The 27,511-nt window shown below is 31.5% G+C and overlaps 1 protein-coding gene across 1 annotated transcript; it reads left to right on the top strand.

Moving 5' to 3' along the window:
• The first annotated feature begins 309 nt into the window (after positions 1 to 309).
• On the top strand, positions 310 to 19,449 carry LOC134707746 (anaphase-promoting complex subunit 5-like). The gene is made up of 18 exons (XM_063567771.1): positions 310 to 366; positions 1,716 to 1,983; positions 2,195 to 2,277; positions 3,377 to 3,489; positions 4,123 to 4,354; positions 5,523 to 5,589; positions 7,696 to 7,797; positions 8,194 to 8,387; positions 8,915 to 8,996; positions 9,674 to 9,766; positions 11,343 to 11,410; positions 11,746 to 11,859; positions 12,208 to 12,331; positions 12,623 to 12,819; positions 14,045 to 14,161; positions 14,708 to 14,855; positions 17,534 to 17,696; positions 19,218 to 19,449. The coding sequence occupies exons 2-18, from the start codon at positions 1,735 to 1,737 to the stop codon at positions 19,427 to 19,429; spliced, it is 2,358 nt and encodes a 785-aa protein (XP_063423841.1). The 5' UTR covers positions 310 to 366; positions 1,716 to 1,734; the 3' UTR covers positions 19,430 to 19,449.
• Positions 19,450 to 27,511: the final 8,062 nt, after the last annotated feature.

Here is a 27,511-nt window from a genome sequence, read left to right as displayed (position 1 = left end):
AATAGTCCAATAACACTATTATAATATTTACAGTGCCAAGCATAATGGATATAGATCTCCACTAACTATTACATTTTATGATAATTATATACATGCTGGAAATGTAGTATGACATAGCTATAGTTTATTATATTTACATAAAAGGTCTCAAGATTTGCAAAACAAGTGTGTTAGTTTATTCAGGTGTGTGTTTAAAGGAAACATATATTGCAGAAACTATTATCATGATTAAATCATCTGCATATAATCACTGCATATTTTTTCAATTTGTATTTTTGTTTAAATCATCATTTGTATTTTACAGGTAAAACAGGAACGATAACAAGTTTATAAATATATTTTATAGTTTATCAGCTGTATATTCAGGTAAGTAGGTTATATAAATACATATTTAATGGATATTATACATAGAAGTATTGTACAAATTCTATTGAATCTTTGAGAATAAATGACATAATTTCAAACCATGTTTAAGAACTTGTTAAAAAATTACAATCACTATCACAAAGGGGGAAGAGTGGGGTTAAATATTTATGTTTTATTTAGAAGTGATAGCTTTTATTAGCTCACCTGACCAGAAGAAAAAAGAGAGCTATTTGAATCACTTTTAGTCCTATGTGTGTCTCTTTTAACTTTGAAATTTCCGAATTATGTGTATTGAATGTCACCTTTGAAATTCTTGATTTCTTTGTAGTCTAATGTAAAGAGTATTTCATTTTGAAATTATTAATAAATTGAAGCAATGAAATCTAAAAAAAAAATGTATTGAATTGAACAAGAATTAGACTTGTTACCAAGCACCACAGATATGATCAGATAATGTCTTCAACAATGAAAAACTTCAAGCATCTGGTTGATGCAATCTCTGTACTCTTAGTAAGAAAACTTTTCTTCTCCTGCAAATTAGTATAAAGATAACAGCTTAAAGATTCAAACTTATGATAAAACAACAATAGAATGATGTTGTAATATCTTAATTGTAATTGATAAAATACTTAACAATTGCTTATAACCAGTGACAGGATTGATACTTAAACTAAATGATATAGCATTTCTGTAAAAATTGACAATGCAATTTCCCACAGGAACTCTTTTTACTGCTAAAACTGTACCACTTTTACTATGAAGTTTTGAAAAAAATCTTATCCTAGAATTGAAAGATCATATGCACCACAATTTTTTTCAAAGGTCAAAATATAGGGCTGTGCGGCATATGTTCAACGTTTATATGCCCTGAACTTCTCAGAGTTTAAACTAACAATAATTTTCTTAACTACCCCTACCTCAAATGAAAGGTTACCACATATTTCAATTTAAACAATATATGCACATGTATATTAACTGGTAACATTCCTAAGTTATGTCTCTGTGAGATGGAACACAGAGAGCATAACCATGATAACTGGGAACCAGTATGTAAACAAAATTAATTTTCTATGAATATTCAAGATCTTCCCAAAAAAGGCGTGTTTTGAGAAACAGCTGTATTTACAAAGTGCAACCTTAAGGATTAAAACAAATATGAATTACATAAACATACAACAACAGATGAATTACAGGCTCCTGACTGGGACACCACATACAAATTAAAATGGGACTTATAAAGTATGCTTATCAAATTATTAATGAACCATAAGCTCTGAACGCTTTTGTTTTTACTGTAAATCTGTGAATTTAGGATGGAACTTGTTAATACTTTTTTTTTTCTTTAATAGATTACGTTATCAAAGCAAAATGTCAAGTGCATCAAATCATCAGAAAGACTTGTTTATTTTTGGACCTTTTGGTAAAAAACCACTGAAGGAGCAGGTAACACCACACAAGATATCATTAATGGTACTGATATACGAGTACATAGAAATGAGAAGACATCAGAAGCCTCCTGTTTTTGTGGGATTTGGTGCTCAAGATACCACTAGTGAAGAAAAATTTAAAGAACGAGAAAAGCGAGACTTCATGACATCAATACTCAAACTTATTCAGGTGAGATACCTATTTTTATATCCCACACCACAAAATGTTTTGAGCAGCTTGCTTCACAACTCAAAGAAAATGTTAATTTTTTTTTCTCAAAAATCCATCATAGCTTCATTTTAAAACCTGAGGTTAACGGGGGAATGTATTTAGTGCAAGTATCTTAAACTCAATCAGTTGGCTTGAATTTCTTGACATACTTTTATACCATTCTTTTCAGAGTCCTGACATGACCCTGAAAGATTTAACTGACCAAGTTCAGCCTATACTGAAACAAACACATTATGAAATATTTGCTGAAAGGTTTGTATTTGTACTTTATACATGACTAACAAAGAAGACTTTGTTTTAACACCATATTTATATACACTGTTCATGGTAGATAAAACAAACTAATCTGAATGGTAGACAAATTATAAAAGTTGAAATTTGAAACAATATGTCCTTGGTAACCATTGGTTTTAGTTTATTGGATTAAGGAGTAATAAAACCAGTTTTTTCTCCATAATATTTTGGTAAAAAAATGCATTTTAATTCCCCCATCCCAACTCCCAAGTATAATATCTCACTCTAAATGCAACTTGAAACTTTAAAACTTTTTAGTTGTCAAGACCCCATCAGGGGTATGTGAATATAAACAGTAATAATAAAACAATAATATGTATACAAATATAAAAAATAATGATATAATAGAATGACATGGTTACATATTCAATGGTATATACAAAGTACATGATTTAAGGAATTTGCATTGGAAGGCCAATCTAATTTATAACAAATTTTGGCAAGTTTGACTTGTAATTAAATTATAGTCATCAGAACAAAAAAGTTCACAATTCTTTATAACATTTGGCTTTGTATACAAATTACAGGGCAATGAACCTTTTTTTTACATTGAAAATAAAAGTACATTTAATTAGATAATGAAATTCATCACCAATTTCACATAAATTGCATAAATCACAAATGCAATTATCACGTTTTGTCACCCCAAAAACGAACTTGTTCTATTGGCAATTTATGGTTCATACATTTAAAATAACATGCATGCTTACCAACTATATCTGGTACCCGTGTGAAAATATCAACTAACATTTTTTGTATAGATTAAATCTATTAAGTCTATTTTAAATCATTTAAAATAGACTTAAAAAATTCTAAATAATGAATGTCAAGGTAATGTTTGAAATTTAAGGTATTTAGCTTAATCTCTGGAATGTGTTGAAACATTGTAGAGTTCTTCTGCAATAGCATGTTCAACAAATGTTTGTTTAAAATTTTTATTACCAAATTTGTCAGCTAGTTTCCTGATGTATAGAAATTGAAAATCAAAAGCAATACACATATGGGCTTGGTAGATTTATTGAAATAATGATGCACTCTTTATGTGTTTATATTGTAGGTTAAAAGGATTTTACCAGGAAGGTGTGTTACTGTTGATGGATTTCTTCCAAGATGTGACAAAACAACTAAGTGACCCATCTAATGGGGTTATCAGTGCTAGTAGTATACTAGGTAAATTATATATTAAATAGGTATGATTCTTAGTGTGCATTATTGGCACTCACACCACATCTTCCTATATCTATATTATGCCGGTAAGCCAAGAAACGCTTCTCGAAAATACTTATATGGTCATTTCTTTTACTGGGGTTTCATTTATTTCTTTGGGCACCAATTTTTTCTTAAATCTAGGAAAACTTACATGTTTGGATTTATAATTTCCTGGTTTTACACAAGTCTGCATACAAGCCTATAGAAAATTTGTCATCTGGAACCATGAAATCCAAGAAAATTGATATCCAACGAATAATAATGAATCCACAATAACTGTTTTCTAGAGTCTTATGTAGACGAAACACACGTCTGGCGTACTAAATTATCATACTGGTACCTTTGATAACTATTCTACCACTGGCTTCATACAAATGCTGGTGGACTGCCCCTCCCTAGGGCTCTCATCATCTTTTAAAATTGTTAGTAGCAATGATTTCTATGCAACTGATTGATTACTGTGTATAATATTATTGTTTTTCCTTTAATTATAAATCTTGCACCAATGAAACTTGTGTATAAAAAGTGCACATATACTGAATGTATTTGCAATTTATATTTCTCTATACATCAGATGTATATTTGTATTTACAGGTCTGTTCCTTAGAAGAATGATAGTAGCATTTGAAAAGCTATCATTTTCCCAAGTGACAAAGTTATTTACGAGATATAAGGATTATTATGAGGCTGGACAAGTTGGATTGGGGATGGACGAGAGTGATCAGTTTGGGGGATCATTAATTGACTCCATCACAAGTCAGTCTGGTAGATTTAGGAGTGGCCTTGGTCTAGGAAAGTCATTTGAAAGAAGTCACCATGGCGATGGGTATGTATTTTTGTGACTCATTAATACAGATCTAAAACTGGCTGAAGTCTGAAAATCTTTTGTAAGATGTAACATGTCTCTTAATACATAAGAAAGAACAACCTAAAAAAAAAGTCTCCGGCATCAGAGATTTTTTTGAACCATGGAAACATGTAAATTGAATTGTGGAACATTAATGTATCCATTGTGATTCTATTTTTATTAAAAAAAATGACAATATGAGGAATTCTTTAGACAAAATGTTACATTGGCCATGATACTTTAGAGGTCTTTGTAATTACTGATATGACCCTTTGTTAAAATTATAAAGAATAAAAGTGATTATGATGTTGATTTTTTTGCCAGTGGATCACTAATTGAAATTTTTCAAGGCAATTTAATAGAATTAGGATTGATGTTAAATGAGTTGTATGTAATGTTTAGTTCAGATTTATTTTTTTACTTTTTGTATAGATTAAAATGATAAATTAAAAATTTTAAATATTTGAATTTAATTTTTGTTTCAAGTTTAATAGGCTATATATTCCTATATCTTTCCATTAAAGTATTTACTTTTTCAACAAAACAGTATAATTACAGTTTAATGTTTGTTGGGTACAAATAAGACCACTGTATAAAATTGAGCAAAAGGATAGATATCTTAATTGGGATAATTTTTATACTCAACTTTATAGATATATAGTATACCAAATATACTTCAGTAGTTAGGTTGGAATAATGTGGAATGAAAAATTCAAAGAAGACAGAATGTTGGATCAAGGGTGCAGGGTTCCAGTTTGCCTGTAAAACACATTTAAAACATTAGACATCAATGTATTGTTAAGGTGGTACCTAACACTACAGGGAGATAACTCTGTAAAGTCAGCTAAACGTTTGAATTACGTTGTGTTGTAAACGGAATATTAAGCTTCTCAATGATCAAACTTGGTGTTTGTTAAACTGCTATATAACCAGTGTAATTTTTCTGACAAAACGGTTGGTTCAAAATTTTTGATTTTTTTATATTTTTGTTAAAGGGTCAAAGTAAGTACTTTGACAAAATTTTATGAAAATTAAACGAGCCAAATTAATTTTAGTGCAAGTGTTGGGTACTCCCTTAAAAGAGTTTTACTGGTCATGGAAATGATATGATTTCAATGTTTTACAAGTCAATGTTTTCTTTTTATAGTAAATCTGATGATGTTGATGGTGGATTCTTCTCCTACAAACAGGCAGAATACTTTATATCTAGACAGGTAATTTGTCTGCATTAAAAACTAGGTCTTACAGCTTCTTACAGTATTGTATTAACAAAATACTTAATCTAGGCATGCACAATGCACAGATATTTGCTTGAAAGTTCAAATTTGCTACAAGCAGGAAATAAGATAAAAACTTGAATTTCTTAGGTTATTTTCTACAATTAGTAACATGAACAAAATTATTTGGCTTTATGACTGGAAAGGAGTGCAGGAATTTCTTGCTACATTGAAGACCTGTTGGTGACCTTCTGCTGTTGTTTTTTTTTTCTATGGTCATGTTGTTGTCTCTTTGACATATTCCCAATTTCCATTCTCAATTTTATTTACTGTAAAATACAGTAAATGACACGCACAATTTTAATCTTACTTGAATCTCACATTTCAACAAGTAAGGAAAATGTTTTTTTCTAAATTCTGTGGGGAAAAAGGTCATGTGAATTATACATAAATACAGATTCTCTTTAACTTCTTACAGTTATAGCTGAATCTTTTCCTATATTTAAAAGACAACAACTTTTCACTGAATTTAATTCAGGTAGAATATTTTTGTAATGTCTTTTACATTTACTTTCTGCTTTACAATAGTGATGGTATTTGAGAGTAACCATTACTAAGTATATACAGCAGATACAGAAACTGAGATATGAAGAGATATGTGTTTACAGTACTAAACTCATGTGCGATGTGTCTCAAACAACATCTTTTTAATAAGCCTTAAAACTTTTGTCAGTGCTAGATGTTTATAGTCTATTTTATTTTATTTTGTACTTTGAAACATTTTATGTATGTGACTGTTGGATATGAAAGGTGATCAACTTTCCATAGGACTTCAAGAATATAGCTAACTGAAAAGGCTCCCTGCAGGATATAAAAATCATTACCAATAAATGATGTAGAAGCCATAAAAAAATCTACATTTAAAAATACACTTAATAAAATTTCTTCTGCAACTGGGTGAACTTGGCATGCCAGTATAGGTTAGCTTTGAAGCCTGGAGGTACAATTAATTTCAGAATAAATTTTGTTCAAATAATTCAATGATTACGACATGGCTTACTGTCAATGAATATGAAGCAAAGATCATATTCATTGTCAGTAAGCCATGTCGTTTTTATAACTTAAAAAATAACATTCAAATATTTTCAATTTATTTGGTATTCAACTTATAAATTGAAAGAACTATTGTAGTTCTAAACAAAAATTGTGATACATTTTAATTAACTCTGTTTTACACTGTCCTATTAAGAGTTTAGCTTAACCTTTTCGCCGATGAGTCCCGGTTTACCGGGATTCACGCTTCAGACAGCTGACGATGAGTCCTGTTTTACTGGGATCGGAATACCTCTTTTATATTTCCTGCTCAAAACAGTGCAAACATGAGTTATCTTTCTTTGATTAATACCCGGATGAAAGTGTAAACATGTCGCTTCGGTTTGTTGAATTTGTGTCAAAATCAGAGGAAATTTACAGAATTTATGAGAATTTGAAATGAGGGAACATTTTTTTGAAAGAATATGGAAGAATTGAAGCCAAACTAGTATACTTTTTTGACATACAATGTCGTTTTTATGTACAAAAAACTTGGAATGGACATCATTCAGTATGAGGAATTTGTACAGCCTCATAAAAATTTTCAAAATTTTGCCGTTATGGGTTAAAAAAAAATGCGATTTAGAATTTTGAGAATTTCACCTAGATAATGGCGAAAAATTTGAAAATTTGAATATTTTATGAAGAAAAAATTATCAAAACATGAACAAAACTGTGAACATGGTGTTAGTGAATGAAATAAATAAACAAATAACTACAAACAAGTTTTTATAGACATTTATTATGAAGATCTCTCACTTGAGTAATACTAGCCAGGGAAGCCATTGTCACAGAGTAGCTTCTGTGGGTAGCAATCAGTGAAAGGGTTAAGGAAGTTTGCTGCTCAGTTTCAAAATAAATAGATATCCATGACACAAGTATATATTGATAGGGGTTTAATTCAAAGGGATAAAACCAGAGGATTTCAAAAATCTGACAAAAAGACCAAAACATGACAAGCAAACCTCCTTAATTACATGTCACATTTGATTGTTCTTTAAATGTTTTCAGGGATTTTTATTGCAACATAATGAGAATGAGGCTTTATCACCAGCCAAGCTACAAGAAAAGATAACTGATATGTTGAGATCAAATCCTGACATGGCTGAAGCTGTAAGTTAAAGCATGGCTTGATAAGAACTTTAAATGTTCCTAGCTGCAAATGATAATATTCCTAGCTGTAAAAATAAAGTTTCAAAACTATTTAGTTGAATTCCCCCTCCCAAATTGAAGAAAAATGCTAGTACAAAAATCATATTTGATTGGAAAATTCTGAGAACTGTACATTTTTGAGCTAATATAATTGTGTATAGCAATACACCTTTTATTTGTTCATGTTTATTCTTAACAAGGGACAGTGCAAATCAAAATTTCCACTTATCTCTTAGACTACCATCATTCCATGTGCTTACATTTGACATTTTGTAATAATTGATCATGAATATGAATAAAATATATAACTTGATATTTACCAAAGGGCTTTAAATAACTTATATATATATATTTTAGCATTTTTTAAGTTATCTGAACAGTTTACGTGTTAAAGAATACTGTACTGCACTTCATAACCTCTATCATTACTTTGATCGAAACACAAACATTGGCTCTGATGGAAGTCAAGGCAACAAGAACAGAGAAGAGGCAGTAAGTCGACGTTATGCTGCCCTTAACCTTGCCTCACTGCATTACAGATTCGGGCACAGGTAAAGTTGATTTCACTATATGGTAGTATTGAAAAGAGCAATGTTTTTATAGGATTTTAAGGTAGTGTTTCAAAATTTCATTTTCTTTTAAAGGATGTATTTTGTTTCATTGGAATGATTAATTTCTTATTATGAAGAAGAAATTTTGAGACAAGTAGCAATGTTAAAAGTATAGTGGTTAAATTTTCAAGTGAGTGTAGTGAAAGCAACTCGCAGTTATACAGAGTTTACAAAACTTTGAGTTTTTTTTGTCAGACCAAGGACTTGCAGGGGGCAAACTCTTTTGATGGTCCATCTTTGTGAATTTCTTCAACTGGTTCCAAATTTGCACATTCTGATGACAACATTATCGGAAAACTTTCAATCAAATACCAAATTTTGCAATGACCTTTTATGACCTTCCACGTGGCAAGGTTAAGCAAGTTATTTAGATATCTAACCTTTCCAGTTTACATGGTGTTATTAAGATTAAATATGTCATATATTTGTGTCCACATTTTAACACAATTGTTTTGATTTTATTTCAGAGATGAATCATTAGCTGCATTACATGAAGCTATTAGGATGGCACAGGAGACCAATGATCATGAATGTTTACAGCATGCTTTGGTAAGTGTCAGTAATTGTTAGTTTACAGCATGCCTTGGTAAGTGTCAGTAATTGTTAATGTACAGCATGCTTTGGTAAGTGTCAGTAATTGTTAGTTTACAGCATGATTTGGTAAGTGTTAGTAACTGTTAGTTTACAGCATGTCTTGGTAAGTGTCAGTAATTGTTAGTTTACAGCATGCCTTGGTAAGTGTCAGTAATTGTTAGTTTACAGCATGATTTGGTAAGTGTCAGTAATTGTTATTTTACAGCATGCTTTGGTAAGTGTCAGTAATTGTAAGTTTACAGCATGCCTTGGTAAGTGTCAGTAACTGTTAGTTTACAGCATGCAAACTGTCAATTATTGTTAGTTTACAGCATGCCTTGGTAAGTGTCAGTAACTTAGTTTACAGCCTGCTTTGGTAAGTGTCAGTAATTGATAGTTTAAAGCATGGTTTGGTAAGTTAGTAATTGTTAGTTTACATCATGCATTGGTAAACGTCAATAATTGTAAGTTTAAAGCATTCATTTGTTAGTGTCAGTAATTATGTGTTCACAGCATGCTTTGTTAAGTGTCAATAATTGTTAGTTTACAGCATGATTTGGTAAGTGTCAGTAATTGTGTGTTCACAGCATGCATTGGTATAAAGTGTAATTCATTATAAGGAAAATTTCTATAATGTTTTTGAAATATTACAGAGTTGGTTACACAGGTTAGAGGAACCTGGGACATCTTACACAGCTAATCTCATGGCTAGATCTGTATGGAAAAGTGAAGAATTAAACCTGCCTGTAAGTTCTGTGTTTGTTAGCACTACATGCATCTCACCTTAAACAGGGCTCAAGCTACCATGCGATTTGGGCGAAGAAGTTGCTTTCCTGACCGTCACTTCGCTTTCCCCAACCCCCAAAAGCGAAAACAAGTCGCCCTGTTCTTGACGATACTTGCTTTCAGTTGCTTCCGTCATCAGACATTTTCAATTTTTACAAAGTTGATGAAACAGCAATGTTTCATTGATAATTAAAGAAATGTAGACATAAACGATTCATTATCTTAAGAAAAGAGGTTGAAGCATTGTCTTTGCAGTGTGTAGGAGGTTATTTGATAAAAATGCAACTTTTTATCACTTCGTGCATTTCCGCAAGTTCCGATGTTTGTTACTCGAAAACGTACATCAACCTAAATTTCGGCGGCAAAATAAATTTGTTACTTCATTTAAACATGATAAAAGTTGCCTCCAGTAAATTTTTAATCCATGTATTGCATTAAAAACTTCATGTTCCTTTCCAAATAACTTGTCAAACATCGTTTATTTTTGTAAATTTTCTTGCATTTGTCCGCCATTGACCGATTTCTACACTTTGGATTGAACCGGAATAGCTATGATTGAAATCCGTACTTTTACAATAATAACTACGGACGCATGGATGGAACAGCTGACAGAAGAATATTGATCCCAAAAGGAAAAATTAGTACTATTCCACACGCATTAAGAGACTTTTGGTTACATCTAATTGATTGGTGTATATAATTCTCTATGTTTTTTTATGGATTGTTTCAAAGTTGCTTAACTCTGAGACTATTAATATACTAATATCAATATATTATGGCCAAGCTTATTAACCTTTATATTTTTTTATGAGAAACCCTGAATTTCATACACAAAAAAAAATTTAATTAAATTATAGTTGATATATATTATAATTTCTTTACATTTTTTAAAATAAAAAAATATTTTTTTAGTGCTAGATATTAAATATTTAGTTGGTAATTTCTCACAAGAACCTTAGTAAAACTAAAACAACTTTCAATTTGAAATGTTACTTTAATTGTATACTCAGATATGAACTGAATAATATAAAAAGAACATTATTTACCTATGACCCTTTATACTATAGTAAAATCCAAACATTGAAGCGTGAATAACAGAACATGAATAAGCACTTCTCCTTATCAGTTTCAAAAAGAGAAGTCACTTCTCTTTATATTTCTGAAGTAGTGTGAGCCCTGCTTAAATATATCATATATTCCAGAATGGAAATTGTCATGGCTTATGAAAGATGTGGAAATGCAGTCAAATAGAATAGGTAATGGAAATAGGAAATGTGTCAAAGAGACAACAACCGCACCAAGGTGCAGAAAACAGCCAAAGGCCTACAATGGGTCTTAATCACAGCGAGAAAATCCTACACACCTACAGCTGGCGAGGGATTTTCTTGCTGTGTTGAAAACGTGATTAGTAAGGGAAATTATAAGAATTGTCGGTTTGACATGTTAACAGTATCTTTAGGTTGTATTAGTCAAGGTGAAGTTTCGTTTCTCCCTAACCCTGGATGGATGATCATCATTATTTATATTTGTTTGCAGAATATCACTTCAATGGGAGTTCAGTCTTTAGCAAGAAATAATGCATTCGCTACTGCAAAGCCGGCAAGGTAAGTTTGTTAATTTACGGTTAATAAACGTTAATTAAGATTTATAAATGCAAGAAAAATATTGAAAAAAAAATAAAAGGATACATTATAGACTTGTGACCTTAAATTGTTGCTGTGACATGCATATATTTTCTGAAGGAATTTTATTAATCCTAAAATTATTATTCCTAAAAAAACATGTACTATTGAAAATAATATTCATTTGACTTTAAAATACATAAAAATGAATGAGCTGCCTTATATAGAATTTCGACATTATGCAAGTGCATGGTATACATTTACATGAAATCTGATTATCATATGTACTGAAGAATAACTGTTTATATTTTTTTCAGTGTGTTTGAGTTTTTATTGAAGAGTGACCTATTGAACTGTCAACATTCACAGTCTCACTTTATGTGTGTCAGTTATGCCCAGAAATCAGCCCTATGGGAAATGTATGGGAAGAGGTAATACAGGTTTTATATTCTTTACCAAAAACTAATTGCTTCATTACACATGTTACATGTTATATACAAATATGTAGAGGTAAATTAGACAATAGAAGATATGTTGCATTTTTACTACATTGGTTCTAATTGAAAGCTTATTTTTTGTTTTTGGGCAAAATGATTCATTAAATTTGAAATCAAGTTTAAAATTTTGTTTTGCTGTGAGTTCAAAAATTTCATAATGTGTTAATTTCTTAGACGAAAAGGGTAAACAAACATTCATTATAAATGACTAGAATATATATGACGAAACCAACCTTCATATAAAAAAAATTGTATTTTTAGCAAATTTATTTTCTGTTGTAGAGAGAGTTCTGCTATGTGTAGTCTGTTAGTGTTAAATTTGAATACAGCAGTAAATGGAATATTTCATAATGGCGAAGCTGTGTGTATAGCCCTGTGTAATGTAGCCAGATGTCATGCTGATGATGTAAGTATAAAAACATGTAGTAAGTGTTTGATATAGCAAAATGTCTGATTGTTGATGTGATTATATATGTATGTTCTTGTAGTTGGTGTGTAGGAAAAATCTTTTTGTTCTTAGAATTCATATGGATTTAGATGAAACTGATACAGTTATGTTTGATAAACTTTTCCGTCTGTGGATGTTACATACATATACTGTAGATTCATTTATTTTCTGTTTTCATGGATAAAAATTTATGATTTTGCTCAAGTTTGCTTGCAAGGAATACACAGTACATTGTATTTGAAATTTTAGGGTAACTACAGTGCAGCATTTGACATCATCAGTAGTGCTAAACAACGATTTCCAAAACATACTCAGCATGCTAATACATGGATGATATGTGAACAGCAGCTGTTATTTGACAGAGCTGTGATGAACAGGAAGTTTGGACAAGCAGAGACAAATGTAACAAACATAAGAGCACTTAATGAAGACGAGGCTGTTATTAGGTAATGCCAAAGAAAAATTTACATGTGTTTCCACTAATGTGCTGAAAAAAAATAGGGTAGGTAGTTAGGTAATATGATTTTAATTAACAAACATTTTTTAGCTGGTTACTACCAGGTAATAAGTCTGACTTTAACAGTGTTTGTTCCAAAATAGTATAAAAAGTGTTGGGGTAGGCACTAAAAATTAGGGTAGGTAGGGTTAGTAGAAACACATGCTTTATTTTTTTTACCTAATTAAAAATGTAAATTTCTTGTTAATAACATTTTTTATTTTTAATGGTTTAAAAAAAAAACAGCAATTACACTTCATCAAACATATTTAGTATTTGGTATTACAGTGACTCTCCACCAATTGCAACTCATTCAAAATTTTGACCAAATTGCAATTTGTTTTATTAAATCAAATTGTTCAACTCGTCAGAAATTTGAACAAATTGTTCAGTCAAAATGTGAAAATGCAAGGTGATAAAATAAAACATACTTACAATCCTATAAGACTTTAACTCCACTGTATTGATGTAATTACTAAATCAGTCTATCAATCTGTATAGTTATATTATAGCCATTACCATACTAAAGGTGAACTGTTTTATTTTGAATTGCTATAAAAATGTCCAAACTTTTGCAAAGCAAAAAAAGAGAATACATAATAACATTGAATCAGCTCCAATATAGAAAGAGATTTTTTTTTAAAGACTTTTTGTTTAAGATATGTCTGTCCCCAAACAAACTCCGACATTCCTTCACCAAAAAAAAAATGCCAGTCAACATTGCTGCAAGCTGAAATAAGCACCAACAATATAAACATATATATGTTGTATTATATGACAAAGGGGTCCATAAACATGTGAAAATTTTAGTTAATTTATATATTTTGGAGTTAAGTATGCTGTCCATTATCACTGATCTGGTAAAAAATTTTTGTTCAGGAGCCAGCTGAAGCACGCCTTTGGTTGTGGGATTTTCTTGATGTGTTAAAGACCAATTGGTGGCCTTCAGATGTTTTCTACTCTTTGGTCTGGTAGTTGACTCTTTGACACATTGCCCATTATTATTATTAATTTTATTAGAGAGATATTTTGTCGAATTTGATGTCTTCTAAAGTGTTGGGAGAGTTAGTAGGAATACAGTTATAAATTGTTCACATGTCTTAAATTTATGCAGAAATGGATTACTTATTTGAACATAACAAATGCAATGTTTTTCACTTTATTTCTACATGTAGAAATGCCATACTGAACAAAGAAAAAGGGGAAGTAACTCAATCATTAACAGAATTGACTCAGTTGTTAGAGAAAGTAAAGAAAGACAAGAGAAAATATGTCCCTGATTTTCCTTGTAGGTGAGTAGGATGTTGATGTTACCATGGCTACATTTGTGTAGAGATATATAATACCATTTTAATTTGATGAACTAAAAGGTTCTAAGATATTTATAAAAAGAAATAGTAACCAAAATTTTTTGAAACTATTTTTGTATTTCAATTTATTACCAGAATCATGAATGTTTTATTGCATTTCCTGAAGTAAAAGTTATGTCTGATAGGCAATGGATACATACAGATAGAAGTGAATCTGTAGCATCCCCTCCTTTGATATGAACCAAAAATGTCTTATTTTTTCTTCTTCAATTTTTCAACTTGAAACTTCTTGAAAGCATTTTACATTGTCAATTGAATGGGATGCTTATTGTGTATTAAGCTTCATTGCTTTATTATTTTTGAAATCAAATTATTAAAGTCTGAGGTTAACAAATTCATTTTTGCTGTTTAAACCATTCAATGGAAGACAAACTCAAGTTCAATGGAGGACAAACTCATGTTCAATGGAGGACAAACTCATGTTTTGAAAATGTTGCATTAATATAATCTGTTATGCTTGTTTTGTAGAGTATATTTAGCCTTAGCTGAATTATTTGTCCAGACAGGGAACCATACCTCTGGTCTATCACATGTCCTGGATTGTATTACACATGCAAAGGAGCATCATCTACAATATATGGTAGCTCTTGCTACTGTTCATCTGTCTTTTATACAGGTAACCTTTTAAATTTGTAGCAGAGAAAACAAATACGTTATTGCCAAGCTTATAACAAACAGTAAAAATACAGAAATTTTCATACATTACCAAAATATTATGCTTCCAAAATATGATAAATATTGTAGGCCACCAATCTTATTTTCATGCTATAGGTTGTGAATAAATTTATACATTTTGTAAGAATTATACAGGGAAAGGGCATTATTATTTAAATGAATAAAAAATATAATTGACATAATTTAAAAATGAAAATTATACGAATAAAAAAATTAAAAAAAAATAATTTCAAATTGGTGTTGCGACTGTACCATGTGTTTTTTTTTTATACATTATAAAATAAAAAAGGTATTTTACATTCACATAACATTGAGTTGTCTGAGTTGTCTCCCCTTAAATTCTACGTTTTATTTTTTTCATCAATATAAAATATTCTGTAATAGCTATCATAATATAAACAAGATGAAATCTTATTAATTTTTTATTTAAACGAAAAATCACAATATGAATTGCATTCCTTCCTCAAATTTACTTTTTGCATTAAAAATCCTGATACTGAACAGCTGTTTCAATACAATAGTTACAGAACGGTAACAGAAACAAACTACTGAATATAATGGTCAGGACCAACCGTGTAAGGGCTGTATAGCCAGTCAAGGTTGTTAAAAATTCCATTTGATGTATAATGGTCTATTGAATGAAAAAGAAAAGATTCAAACTGTCATGGATATCACTCATGTGTAAAGGTAAAATGGAGTTTTAGTGAGACAGCAACATAACAGAAATAGACAGCTTATATTACAATATGGTCTTAGTTTCTATACCTATGGGTACTTATATTTTTGTCTGTATTGCTTAAATCTCTGATATCACAATTTTAAATTTGTAAATCTAGTATATGGTGCAACCCCAAAGTACATATGTTCATTAGAAAGTAACAAAAGTGAGGCAAGACATATTTTGTTACACTATCCATTTTTGATTGGTCTGCACAAGAGGGTAACATTAAAAAGAATGTCCCTCACTCAGCCACTGGGACTAAATTGTCTCCCCTCGTATTACAATGTAACTAATCAAAACCTGTTAACTAAATGTGGAGCATACCAACTTTTCAAAATGCCCATGGGGGGTTTTATGAGTAAGATGGTTCGGTAAAAGTACAGAAAGCCACAGGAAAAAAAGTCACAGGACATAAAGTCACAAATTTGGTAGAACAAAAAGTCACAAATAATTTGTTGATAATTGTTTGAATATATAAGAGATATATCTTGAAATATTTATTTTTTCATACATATATTCATATTAAAGTTTAAGAAATGTGTCATTATACTTGAAAAATGAAGATGTATTTAATTTTAATCACTCAAAAGATATTTCTTGGCACTATGAAGCCATTTAAGTGCCAAGCCACTTTGACATATTTTTTTGATTCAAATATATTTATAAAAAAAAACGTTTTTTATTCAAAGAAAATAATGAGAAAAAGTGAATTGTAACTTTTTGTCCTGTGACTTTTTGTCTGTGACTTTTGGTCCTGTGACTTTCTGTCCTACATTCAATGGTTCTTATATAGTCCTACAAAACCTTTAAGGGGCCTTCAAATGTTTTTTAATGTAGATTTTTGGCTTCTTCATACATTTATAATCCTATAGCTTTTGTAAAATAATTGTTCTTTAGCTCACCTGGTCAGAAATGCCAAGTGAACTTTTCTCATCACTTTGCGTTCGAAGTCATCGACCGTCATCGTTAACTTTTACAAAAATCTTCTCCTCAGAAACTACTGAACCGTATTAAACCAATCTGGCCACAATCATCATTGGGGTATCAAGTTTAAAAAATGTGTCCAGTCACCCAGGCAACCAACCAAGATGGCCGCCATGGCTAAAGATAGAACATAGGGGTAGAATATAGATTTTGGCTTATAACTCTGAAATCAAACCATTTAGAGCAAATCTGACAGGGGTTAAAATTGTTTATCAAGTCAAGATATATCTGCCCTGAAATTTTCAGATGAATCGGATAACCCCTTTATTGGTAATTTTAAGGAAATTTTGCCGTTTTTAGTTATTATCTTGAATATTATTATAGATAGAGATAAACTGTAAACAGCAATAATGTTCAGCAAGTAAGATCTACAAATAAGTCAAATGCTCAAAATTATCAGTTGATCCCTTTAGGAGTTATTGCTCTTTATAGTAAATTTTACCAATTTTTCTTAAATTTTTGTAATCTTTTACAAAAATCTTCTCCTCTGAAACTACTAAGACAAAATGTAACCAAACTTGGCCACATCTTATATCTAATACTACTATTAATTATGTCAGTAAATACAGGTGAGCGACACAGGCTCTTCAGAGCCTCTAGTTTTAAATTAATGACAAAATTGCTCTTTCAAAATTTTAATTTGGGAGCCTCCATTGGGCAAATAGTGACAGATGGCAGGTATGGTGGAGTGGAATAATATATATCTCTGGTAGCATTCAATTGATAATCCCTAAACTATACCAACTAATAGTGTCATATTAACATTGCTGTTTAATCATCGTCAATTACTAACAATAAATATAACAATTATTGACTTTGACTTTGACTCATATTGCTTCTTTTCTTGAATGAGTTGCTTGTGTGTTGTTAGTGAAGTCTCCTGAATTTTGGTATTATCATTTTATATTTTGCAGTTTTTGATGCAACTTCCACAACCAGCATTAGAATTATTGAGACAACAGCTATTACCTATTATTTCTCATGGTAACCTATTTGACAAAGCTAGGACAATGTATTGTTATGTACGATGTCTGGTAGCTTCTGCTAATAAAGGTCCAGAACAGAAGAAAAGAGCAGGTCTGTATGAAGAATTCAGTACTAAAATGCAACTTATTTTGTAGTAATGCATTGTTTTTCAGTTTCGTAAATTCCTTTGTTTATTGTGATATCTATTTTCAAATTTACTTTATTTTCTATACAAAGAGTTGGAGTGAAATCCCTACAGGTCACTCCAATGCAACTATGATCTGTGCTTATATTTTTTAATTCAAGATTTTTGATAAATATAATGCAGTGCTGAAATTGTTCAAATGGTTCCTGTTATCATATAGAAATTACAAAAAAAGAAACAAATGTAATTTTATAATGGTCCTTGAAATTTTTTTGAGAGCATATAATAATCTCTTGTTTGTCCATGTGTACATCTTGTTTAAACTGAAAAAAATCTTTCATATATGTATGTTTCACATTCAATAAGTGCAAGATTTTCTACTTTGATTTTAATTTACCATGCTAGGAAATATTGAAAATTATCAAGGCAGTATTTTTGCTAGATGATTCAATTTCTTTTACCAATAGTCCTAATTACTTTGTTATTTTCAATGGTAATTTCTATTTTCAATAAAAAAAAATAATTGGATTCTTAAATTTTTTATTTTTTTTTCTAAATTGATGGGTAGCTATAAATAACATAAATGATGTAAAAAGTAAAAACACATAAATACTGAACTCCGAGGAAAATTCAAAAAGGAAAATCAAAAATCAAAAGGCAAAATAAAGTCCAAACACATCAAAACAAATGGATAACAACTGTTATATTCCTGACTTGGTACAGGGAAGAACTTGGTAAGAACAACAAAAAATAGAACACTATCTGAATTTCAAGTGTTTGGCCTTTTGTATGCTCCCTCTGCAGGGGAAGTGGCATAAAGTGTTGCCCTTGTCTGTCCATAAAAAATGGTTTACAATCTCTAACTTTATTTTGCCTCAACCAAATGTCATGAAACACATGAACAATGCTTATTACCACAAAACAGATCAAGTTCAAATTGTGTGGTGTCACATTTCTGTTCTAGAGTTATGTCCATGTACCTATGTATGTACATTATATGTTGGACATTAGACACATTCTCCATTTATTACTTAAAAGTTTATTTAAAAAATACTTAAAGAAATGCTATACAAGCTGATAATAAAACTAAGTTCACAGCAATGAATTTTATTTTAGAAGGTGGATGTTAAGCAACCAACAATCAATCAATCATTTGATTTCAGAGGTTATGATATTACCTAACCTTGTCCTGTCAAATTAATCCATTATTTTTCATCAGTTGAACAATACATCTTTGATTGAACTTATTGCTTATTTTCTAAATTTAGAATTATTGAACATAATGCATAACTTTGACCTCTCTTCATTTTCAATAATGTAAATTAAGAAATTATTGCATGCATTTATTATTTTTAAAGAATGGACAAAACATCATGATTAGTATTTATTGCGATAATCACAAAGTCCCATTATTTGCATTAATAAAAACCTTGCAATAATTTCTTAATTATTTAAATATTCATATCATTTATTTTTTTATTTTTCAGCATTAGTTAGTGCCGTTAATATGATGGACACAGTTATTGACTATTTTAAACAATTAGAGGCTCACCAAAGGATAAAAGATGCTGTGTATTATCAAGCAAGATTGTACAATGAGCTAGGAAGAACAGCAGAAAGAAACAAATGTGCATATCAGTTCAAACAGCTAGACTCTCAGTACCCAACATTTAACAAAGTATCTGTATGTGTATTGTAACAATAAATGTTCAAAAAAATGTAATCTTTTATTAGTTGAACATTTGCTTGTAGCCATAAAGCCACAAAAAATTGGTGTACCAGCAGTATTTGATATTTGATATACAGTTTATTTTTGAAAACTATGTAGTATCAGATCAGTTTACTATTTAGTTCCTGTTTGCTACACACATCTATGTTTGATTTTCTAACTAGGCCTTGAGGACCACCAAAGAGGAGTAATGTCGAAATCTGTATCTGGTGTAGAAAATTGGTGCCATTTATGTTCTAACTACCACAAGGTAGATACCATTGCTAGTAGACTCACTGTTAGTCCTCTGGTATCAGCAGCCAGTAGCTTAAATTTGCAAATGATGATCATTTATATTGAGGGTTTGTTCCCCCGATCAATTATTTCTTGAAGAGTTACACTCTTGGAAACATTACTTAAATAAAAATTGCATCAGCACACTCATTTGTTCAATTCTTGCCAGATTTTATGAAACTTATATCATAGATTCATATTAGCAATGTCTTGAAACTTTTGAAAATCAGTTTGGATCATATATATAAAAGTTATGCCTTTGAAAATCTGAATTATATTCGAAATAACATTGATTTACTGTTTAACCTTCAATTCTCAAAGATTTTTAGAGAGAGATTTTTTTTGTTATTGTCCTTGTACCTTGGATAGATAAAAAATGTGCCATACTGAGGTCATTGAACGCTGTTCTTTTCTCAACTATGAATGCTTATAACAATAAAGAATTGGTGTTGCTATTTATTTTATACAGAGACATCGAAGCCTTGAATTGCAAAGAAACAATAGAATGGAATCTTCCAGATAATATATGCTTTGTCTCTATTGCAATCAATATCTGTAATATACATTTTCTCTTTCAAAATCTCACTAGGACGATACCAATGCTGATTTACAACCAATTCATTACAGTACAAGCCGTAGTGACCACGGCTTTGGTAATGGGATGATTTATATAATACATGGTGTGTATAGACTTTTATGTTTTTGTACTAAACCTAAAATGGTAAAGCCTTCAGATTGCAGTAGTAGTAGGTAGAACCTTTTGGATTTTTTGTTCGAAAAACATTTGAAATTTTGTATTTCCAAGTCTTTATCTTTGGGCTACTTTGACCATTCGCAAAGTAGCCTGTGCTTCGGTACCAGCATGCATAAGTGTGTAGTAGTATTTTATCTGTTCATTTTCATATCATGAAATTCTCATTTAGACGCAAAAGTAGTTTACCGATGGTCAAATTCGTAAACTGTAATAAAATTTAAACTAGAGGCTCTAAAGAGCCTGTGTCGCTCACCTTGATATATGTGAATTAAACAAAGGAAGCAGACAGTTCATGACAAAATTGTGTTTAGGTTATTGTGATGTGTTTGTACATCTTACTTTACTAAACATTCTTGCTGCTTACAATTATCTCTATCTATAATGAACTTGTCCGTTTAGTTTCAGTGGAAATTCTTAGTAAAAATTCACAAATTTTATGAAAATTGTTAAAAGTTGATTATAAAAGACAATAACTTCTTAGGAGGTCAATTGACCATTTTGGTCATTTTGACTTATTTTTTAGTCTTAAATTGCTGTATATTATTGCTGTTTACAGTTTATCTCTATCTATAAAAGTATTCAAGATAATAACCCAAAACAGCAAAACTTCCTTAAAATTACCAATTTAGGGGCAGCAACCTAACAACCAGTTGTCCGATTCATCTTAAAATTTCAGGGCAGATAGATCTTGACCTGATAAACAATTTTATCCCATGTCAGATTTGCTCTAAATGCTTTGGTTTTTGAGTTATAAGCCAAAAACTGCATTTTACCCCCATGTTCTATTTTTAGCCATGGCGGCCATCTTTGTTGGTTGGCTGGGTAAAAAAACACAAATTTTATAAAAGATACATCAATAATGATTGTGGCCAATTTTGGTTTAATTTGGCCCAGTAGTTTCAGAGGAGAAGATTTTTGTAAAAGATCATGGAAATTTACGAAAAAAGGTTAAAAATTGACTATAAAGGGCAATAACTCCTAAAGGGGCCAACTGACCAATTTGGTTATGTTGACTTATTTGTAAATCTTACTTTGCTGAACATTATTGCTGCTTACAGTTTATCTCCATCTTTAATATTATTCAAGATAATGACCAAAAACAGTAAAATTTCCTTAAAATTACCAATTTAGGGGCAGCAACCCAACAACGGGTTTTCTGATTCATCTGAAAATTTCAGGGCAGATAGATCTTGACCTGATGAACAATTATACCCCATGTCAGATTTGCTCTAAATGCTTTGGTTTTTGAGTTATAAGCCAAAAACTGCATTTTACCTATATGTTCTATTTTTAGCCATGGCGACCATCTTGGTTGGTTGGCCGGGTCAAAAAACACAAATTTTAAACTAGATACATCAATGATGATTGTGGCCAAGATTGGTTTAATTTGGCCCAGTAGTTTCAGAGGAGAAGATTTTTGTAAAAGTTAACGCAGGACGACGCCGGACGACGCCGGACGCAAAGTGATGAGAAAAGTTCACTTGGTCCTTTGGGCCAGGTGAGCTAAACATAAAACATGATGAAAAGATCACATGTACTCCAAACAGTGTGGGTTAGGGGTGTGTAATAGGCAACTTAAACTGAAACCAAATTCCTTTAGTCAATATTGGCTTTCTGTAATTGTCGGTCTGTTTGTTTTTAAGCTACAAAATGGTTTACTGTTTGCTAATTAAATTTTGAACTGTTCGAAATGATTTAACATAGTAAGCCATTATCATGTGGTATGAGCACACACACCAACATTATACTTATGTTACTACTACATTGTTGATACCACTATTAGAATTGTCAGTCCCAAATGTACTATCATGATGCTTTCTGTACTAGCAGTTACCATTTGCTTAATATTTTCAGTTCTATATACCTTTATATAACACATATAAAGGTATATGGGGAATTTTTTTTTCTGAGATGAGTGCCTGTGATTGCCACTTCGACAGCTTTGGCTTGTTTTGTTTAGCTCCCTTGATTTATGGCTTCCAAACTTCTAATAACGATCTCCCCAGTAATAAAAATTTCCCCAATACACATGTGTCTGGTAATCACATCGAATTGAGGTTTTTAGCAATAACCCACATAAAAATGAGATGGGATATTAAAGTCTGTTTTTTTAGCTCGGCTGGCCTAAAGCTTTTCCCATCACTTTGCGTCCGTAGTCGTCGTTCTCATCCTGCGTCCGTCGTCGTTAACTTTTACAAAAATCTTCTCTGAAACTACTGGGTCAAACGAAACCAAACTTGGCCACAATCATCATAAGGGTACCTAGTTTTAAAAATGTGTGGCGTGACCCGGTCAACCAACCCATATGGCCTCCACGGCTAAAAATAGAACATAGGGGTAAAATGCAGTTTTTGGCTTATAACTCAAAAACCAAAGCATTTAGAGAAAATCTGACATGGGGCCAAATTGTATATCAGGTCAAGATCTATCTGCCCTGAAATTTTCAGATGAATTGAACAACCCGTTGTTGGGTTGCTGCCCCTGAATTAGTAATTTTAAGATAATTTTGCAGTTTTTGGTTATTATCTTGAATATTATTATAGATAGAGATAAACTGTAAACAGCAATAATATTCAGCAAAGTAAGCTCTAAAAATAAGTCAACTAGACCTATATTGTCAGTTGACTGCTTTAGGAGTTATTGCCCTTTATAGTCAATTTTTAAACATTTTTAGCTCACCTGGCCCAAAGGGCCAAGTGAGCTTTTCTCATCACTTTGCGTCCGTCGTTGCCGTCGTCCGTTATTAGCTTTTACAAAATTCTTCTCCTCTGATACTACTGGGCCAAATTTAACCAAACTTGGCCACAATCATCATTGGGGTATCTAGTTTAAAAAATGTGTGGCGTGACCCAGCCAACCAACCAAGATGGCCGCCACGGCTAAAAATAGAACCTAGGGGTAAAATGCAGTTTATGGCTTATAACTCCAAAACCAATGCATTTAGGGGAAATCTGACATGGGGTCAAATTGTTAATTAGGTCAAGATCTATCTACCCTGACATTTTCAGGTGAATCGGACAACCCGTTGTAAGGTTGCTGCTCCTGAATTGGTAATTTTAAGGAAATTTTGCCGTTTTTGGTTATTATCTTGAATATAATTATAGATAGAGATAAACTGTAAACAGCAATAATGTTCAGCAAAGCCAGATTTACAAATAAGTCACATGACCGAAATGGTCAGTTGACCCCTTTAGGAGTTATTGTCCTTTATAGTCAATTTTTAACCATTTTTCGTAAATCTTAGTTATCTTTTACAAAAATCTTCTCCTCTGAAACTACTGGACCAAATTAATCCAAACTTGGCCACGATCATCTTTGGGGTATCTAGTTTAAAAAATCTGTGGCGTGACCTGGCTGACCAACCAAGATGGCCACCATGGCTAAAAATAGAACATAGGGGTAAAATGCAGTTTTTGGCTTATAACTCAAAAACCAAAGCATTTAGAGCAGATGTTTGGACAACCCGTTGTTATGTTGCTGCCCCTAAATTGGTAATTTTAAGGAAATTTTGCCGTTTTTTGTTATCATTTTGAATATAATTATAGATAAAGATAAATTGTAAACAGCAAAGGAAGACTTTAAAATAAGTCACCATGACCAAATGGTCAATTGACCCCCTAAGGAGTTATTGTCCTTTAAAGTCAATTTTTAACAATTTTCATAATATTTGTAAAATTTTACTAACATTTTCCACTGAAACGACTTGGCCAAGTTCATTATAGATAGAGATAATTGTAAGCAGCAAAAATGTTCAGTAAAGTAAGATGTACAAACACATCACCATCACCCAAAACACAATTTTGTCATGAATCTATCTGCGTCCTTTGTTTAATATTCACATAGACCAAGGTGAGCGACACTGGCTCTTTAGAGCCTCCAGTTGGTTATTATCTTGAATATTATTATAGATAGAGATAAACTGTAAACAGCATTAATGTTCATAAATCTTAGAAGTCTTTTACAAAAATCTACTCCTCTGAAACTACTGGGCCAAATTAATCCAAACTTGGCCACAATCATCTTTGGGGTATCTAGTTTAAAAAATGTGTCCGGTGACCCGGCCATCAATTGAAGATGGCTGCCACGGCTAAAAATAGAACATAGGGATAAAATGCAGTTTTTTGCTTATAACTCAAAAACCAAAGCATTTAGAGCAAATCTGACAAAGGGGGGGGGGGGGGGGTAGTTTGTATATCAGGTCCAGATCTATCTGCCCTGAAATGAACAGATGAATCAGACAACCGGTTGTTGGGTTGCTGCCTCTGAATTGGTAATTTTAAGGAAATTTTGCTGTTTTTGGTTATTATCTTAAATATTATTAGATATAGTCCATCAGCTGGTAGGACAAAATTTCTATTCTGTGTTACACCCCAGGGTACCGCAATTTTTTGGTATAAATTTAAAGAGTAATATCTGAAGAATATTTTAAGAGGTTTTAGACTTTTGAAAAAGTGTCCAAAAGGGGTTAAAAGGGGACTTATTTATTGGTATATCAAAAATATTGTTTTGTACATATTTACAGAAAAATGTAAAAATAACCAAGTATTCAGTACTATTCTCTTTATTAAATGGAACACATCATATCTTATCAAAACGCAGGGTAATTTTTAATTAATCTCTAAATCGTAGAGGATCAAGAAAAAAGGGGGAGGGTAATTTCCAAAAGTCATGATTTTGAATGAGCATACGTACTAATTTTCTTGATAAAATGGTATATGTTTTACATTGAAACATAGAGCAACTAAAGGTTGTTGAAAAAACATTTAATGGTAAGAGACAAAAACATAGAATCAATAATAAACACAAACATAAGCAACCAGAAATGCACGATTCTGTCACAAATTTATACATCACATTCATGAAAAAACTCACATATTAAAATATATAAAACTGTCAGGGTTTCTAGATCTCTATTTTTTTATATTTATTTTTCGACAACCGAATCACCACATTTTAAGGTCAAGCAGAAGGTCAATCCATAGAATCATCATCAGTTTGGTCACATGCATCTACCGAATTATCATCATCATCATTTCAATCTTCTTCGTCGTCATCGTTAGCAATATCAACGATTTGATAATACTTATATCTACAAGCTTTCGAGCATTAACATACAGCTATCTGTGCAGGATAAAACTTGTCGAACGCTTGAACATCTTTTGTTGGCACAACCAGCGTTACATGAACAGCACAACAGAATTATCAAAGCATCTAAAGCAGGTGGTTGGTCTAGCCAATTGATACTGATCAAAGCGTTCTAAACAATCCAACCATAGTTGTTTGCCAACAGACCAGTGTTGTGTTTAAGAGCAGATTTCTAAATCTGCGTCTGAAAGTTGGCTTGTTTAATTTGCTTTGACATTGCATCTTTTGCATTTCAAAACGTTCTGATCTTTATTCATCTATCTTTTTAATTTCGTAGCCATACATAGAACACGAAAACCTCTCGAGTATTTTGACAACACTCCGCCAACCTCTTCAAAGGTTTCACCAAGATGGAATAGACCTTCTGAAAGGTGTCAAAAAGCCGAATGCTTTGCTTTTGTTCTTTACCAGACAAAACACTTATTGAATCACAACCTGTATTGGCGTGAAATCCTGGCAGTTTTCTACAAACATTCTCACCAAATTTAGCACCAGTGATTGCACAAACAATAACTTGCATTTGGAAGATGTATCTGTCAGACTAACAATGTTAGAATTGATATAAAACTGTGAAAATAGTAAGCCAATACTTTCCCATCAGTGTCAGAAGGTTTTATAACAATGGAGTCTTTACCTTTGTCAGCTGCATGTTTTTGCATTAAGAAACATTTTTTTATCGTCTTCTTCCTGTTTGCTTATAAGCTAAAACCATTCTACGCTATTACATTTTCAACATGTATTTTGTGGCACATACTTCCATGTGATACAAATAAATCAATACATTCTAGTGTAAATCTATAGGATTGTTTATTCTTTTCCAAATCAAAGAATTCAACAAGAGCAACTTTGTTTCCCCCAACTAACAAACATTTCATCAATTCCCAAGAACACGATTGTGATGTTCTAGAACTTACCGTACTGATTTGTCCTCCCAAGGATATGTCTTTCTAATTTCTTTATGAATATTGTGGTATACTTATCAGTGACTAAATCAATGCGGGACCTCTTTTCGAAACTAAAAGGATGGTTTTTAAAATAATAATTGCCAAATCAGAAACGTGCTTGGTATCCTAGTAATGAATTGAATAGCTGCCATGTCATCAAATATCATCATGCTTTCCTAAGGAATGACCCTTTTCTAAAAGACCTCCCAGGGCAGATTTTAATTTTTCATCACATGTATACCATCAAAGTTTGCAAGAGACATTGGAAGAGGACCTAATTCAAACTGGAGGACGTATCGCATAACCAACTATCTTGTCTGGGCTATGACAAGCAGGCGACATTTTTTTTTTTGCATCTGCTCTCAATGTTTTGTTGTTCTAATCATCAATTAACTGCTTGCCTTATATTTCCTTTTTTGTTTTTAAATTTAAGCAATGATTTTTCTTAAAGACCACCCAGAACAGATTTTAATTTTTCATTACATGTGTACCATCAAAGTTTGCAAGAGACATTGGAAGAGGACCTAATTCAAACTGGAGGACGTATCGCATAACCAACTATCTTGTCTGGGCTATGACAAGCAGGCGACATTTTTTTGCGTCTGCTCTAAATGTTTTGTTGTTATAAACCACAATTAACTGCTTGCCTTATATATCCTTTTTTTTTAAATGTAATAATGATTTTCTTTTGAGTGTTTTGTAGATATCGGTTGACTTTTGAATAAGCCGTTCCGTAATGAAAATTTCGGAAGCAATTTATTTTCTTTTCATACATTAATCCCAAAGAATCAACAGAACCCGAGAACAAGCCATAAAACTTCTTTTATGTTTTAAAAGGATTTGGCCAGCTTTGCAGTGTCTTAAACAATTTCAAAACATCAGTTTCATCTCGCTTCATTCGAGTTTTTCTGAGTTCTTTTTGGGCGGATGTTTCAG

This window comes from Mytilus trossulus, chromosome 2, assembly GCF_036588685.1.
Source record: "Mytilus trossulus isolate FHL-02 chromosome 2, PNRI_Mtr1.1.1.hap1, whole genome shotgun sequence".
In the NCBI taxonomy this organism is placed as follows: Eukaryota; Metazoa; Mollusca; class Bivalvia; order Mytilida; family Mytilidae; genus Mytilus; species Mytilus trossulus.
This window is presented reverse-complemented; position numbering and strand designations above follow the sequence as displayed.

Excerpts from the sequence above, each read along its gene's own strand:
- LOC134707746 (XM_063567771.1), top strand. The coding sequence starts at position 1,735 with ATGTCAAGTGCATCAAATCATCAGAAAGACTTGTTTATTTTTGGACCT. Across the intron at positions 3,490-4,122 it reads CAGTGCTAGTAGTATACTAG|GTCTGTTCCTTAGAAGAATG; the intron begins GTAAATTATATA and ends TTGTATTTACAG. Across the intron at positions 7,798-8,193 it reads ATCCTGACATGGCTGAAGCT|CATTTTTTAAGTTATCTGAA; the intron begins GTAAGTTAAAGC and ends TATATATTTTAG.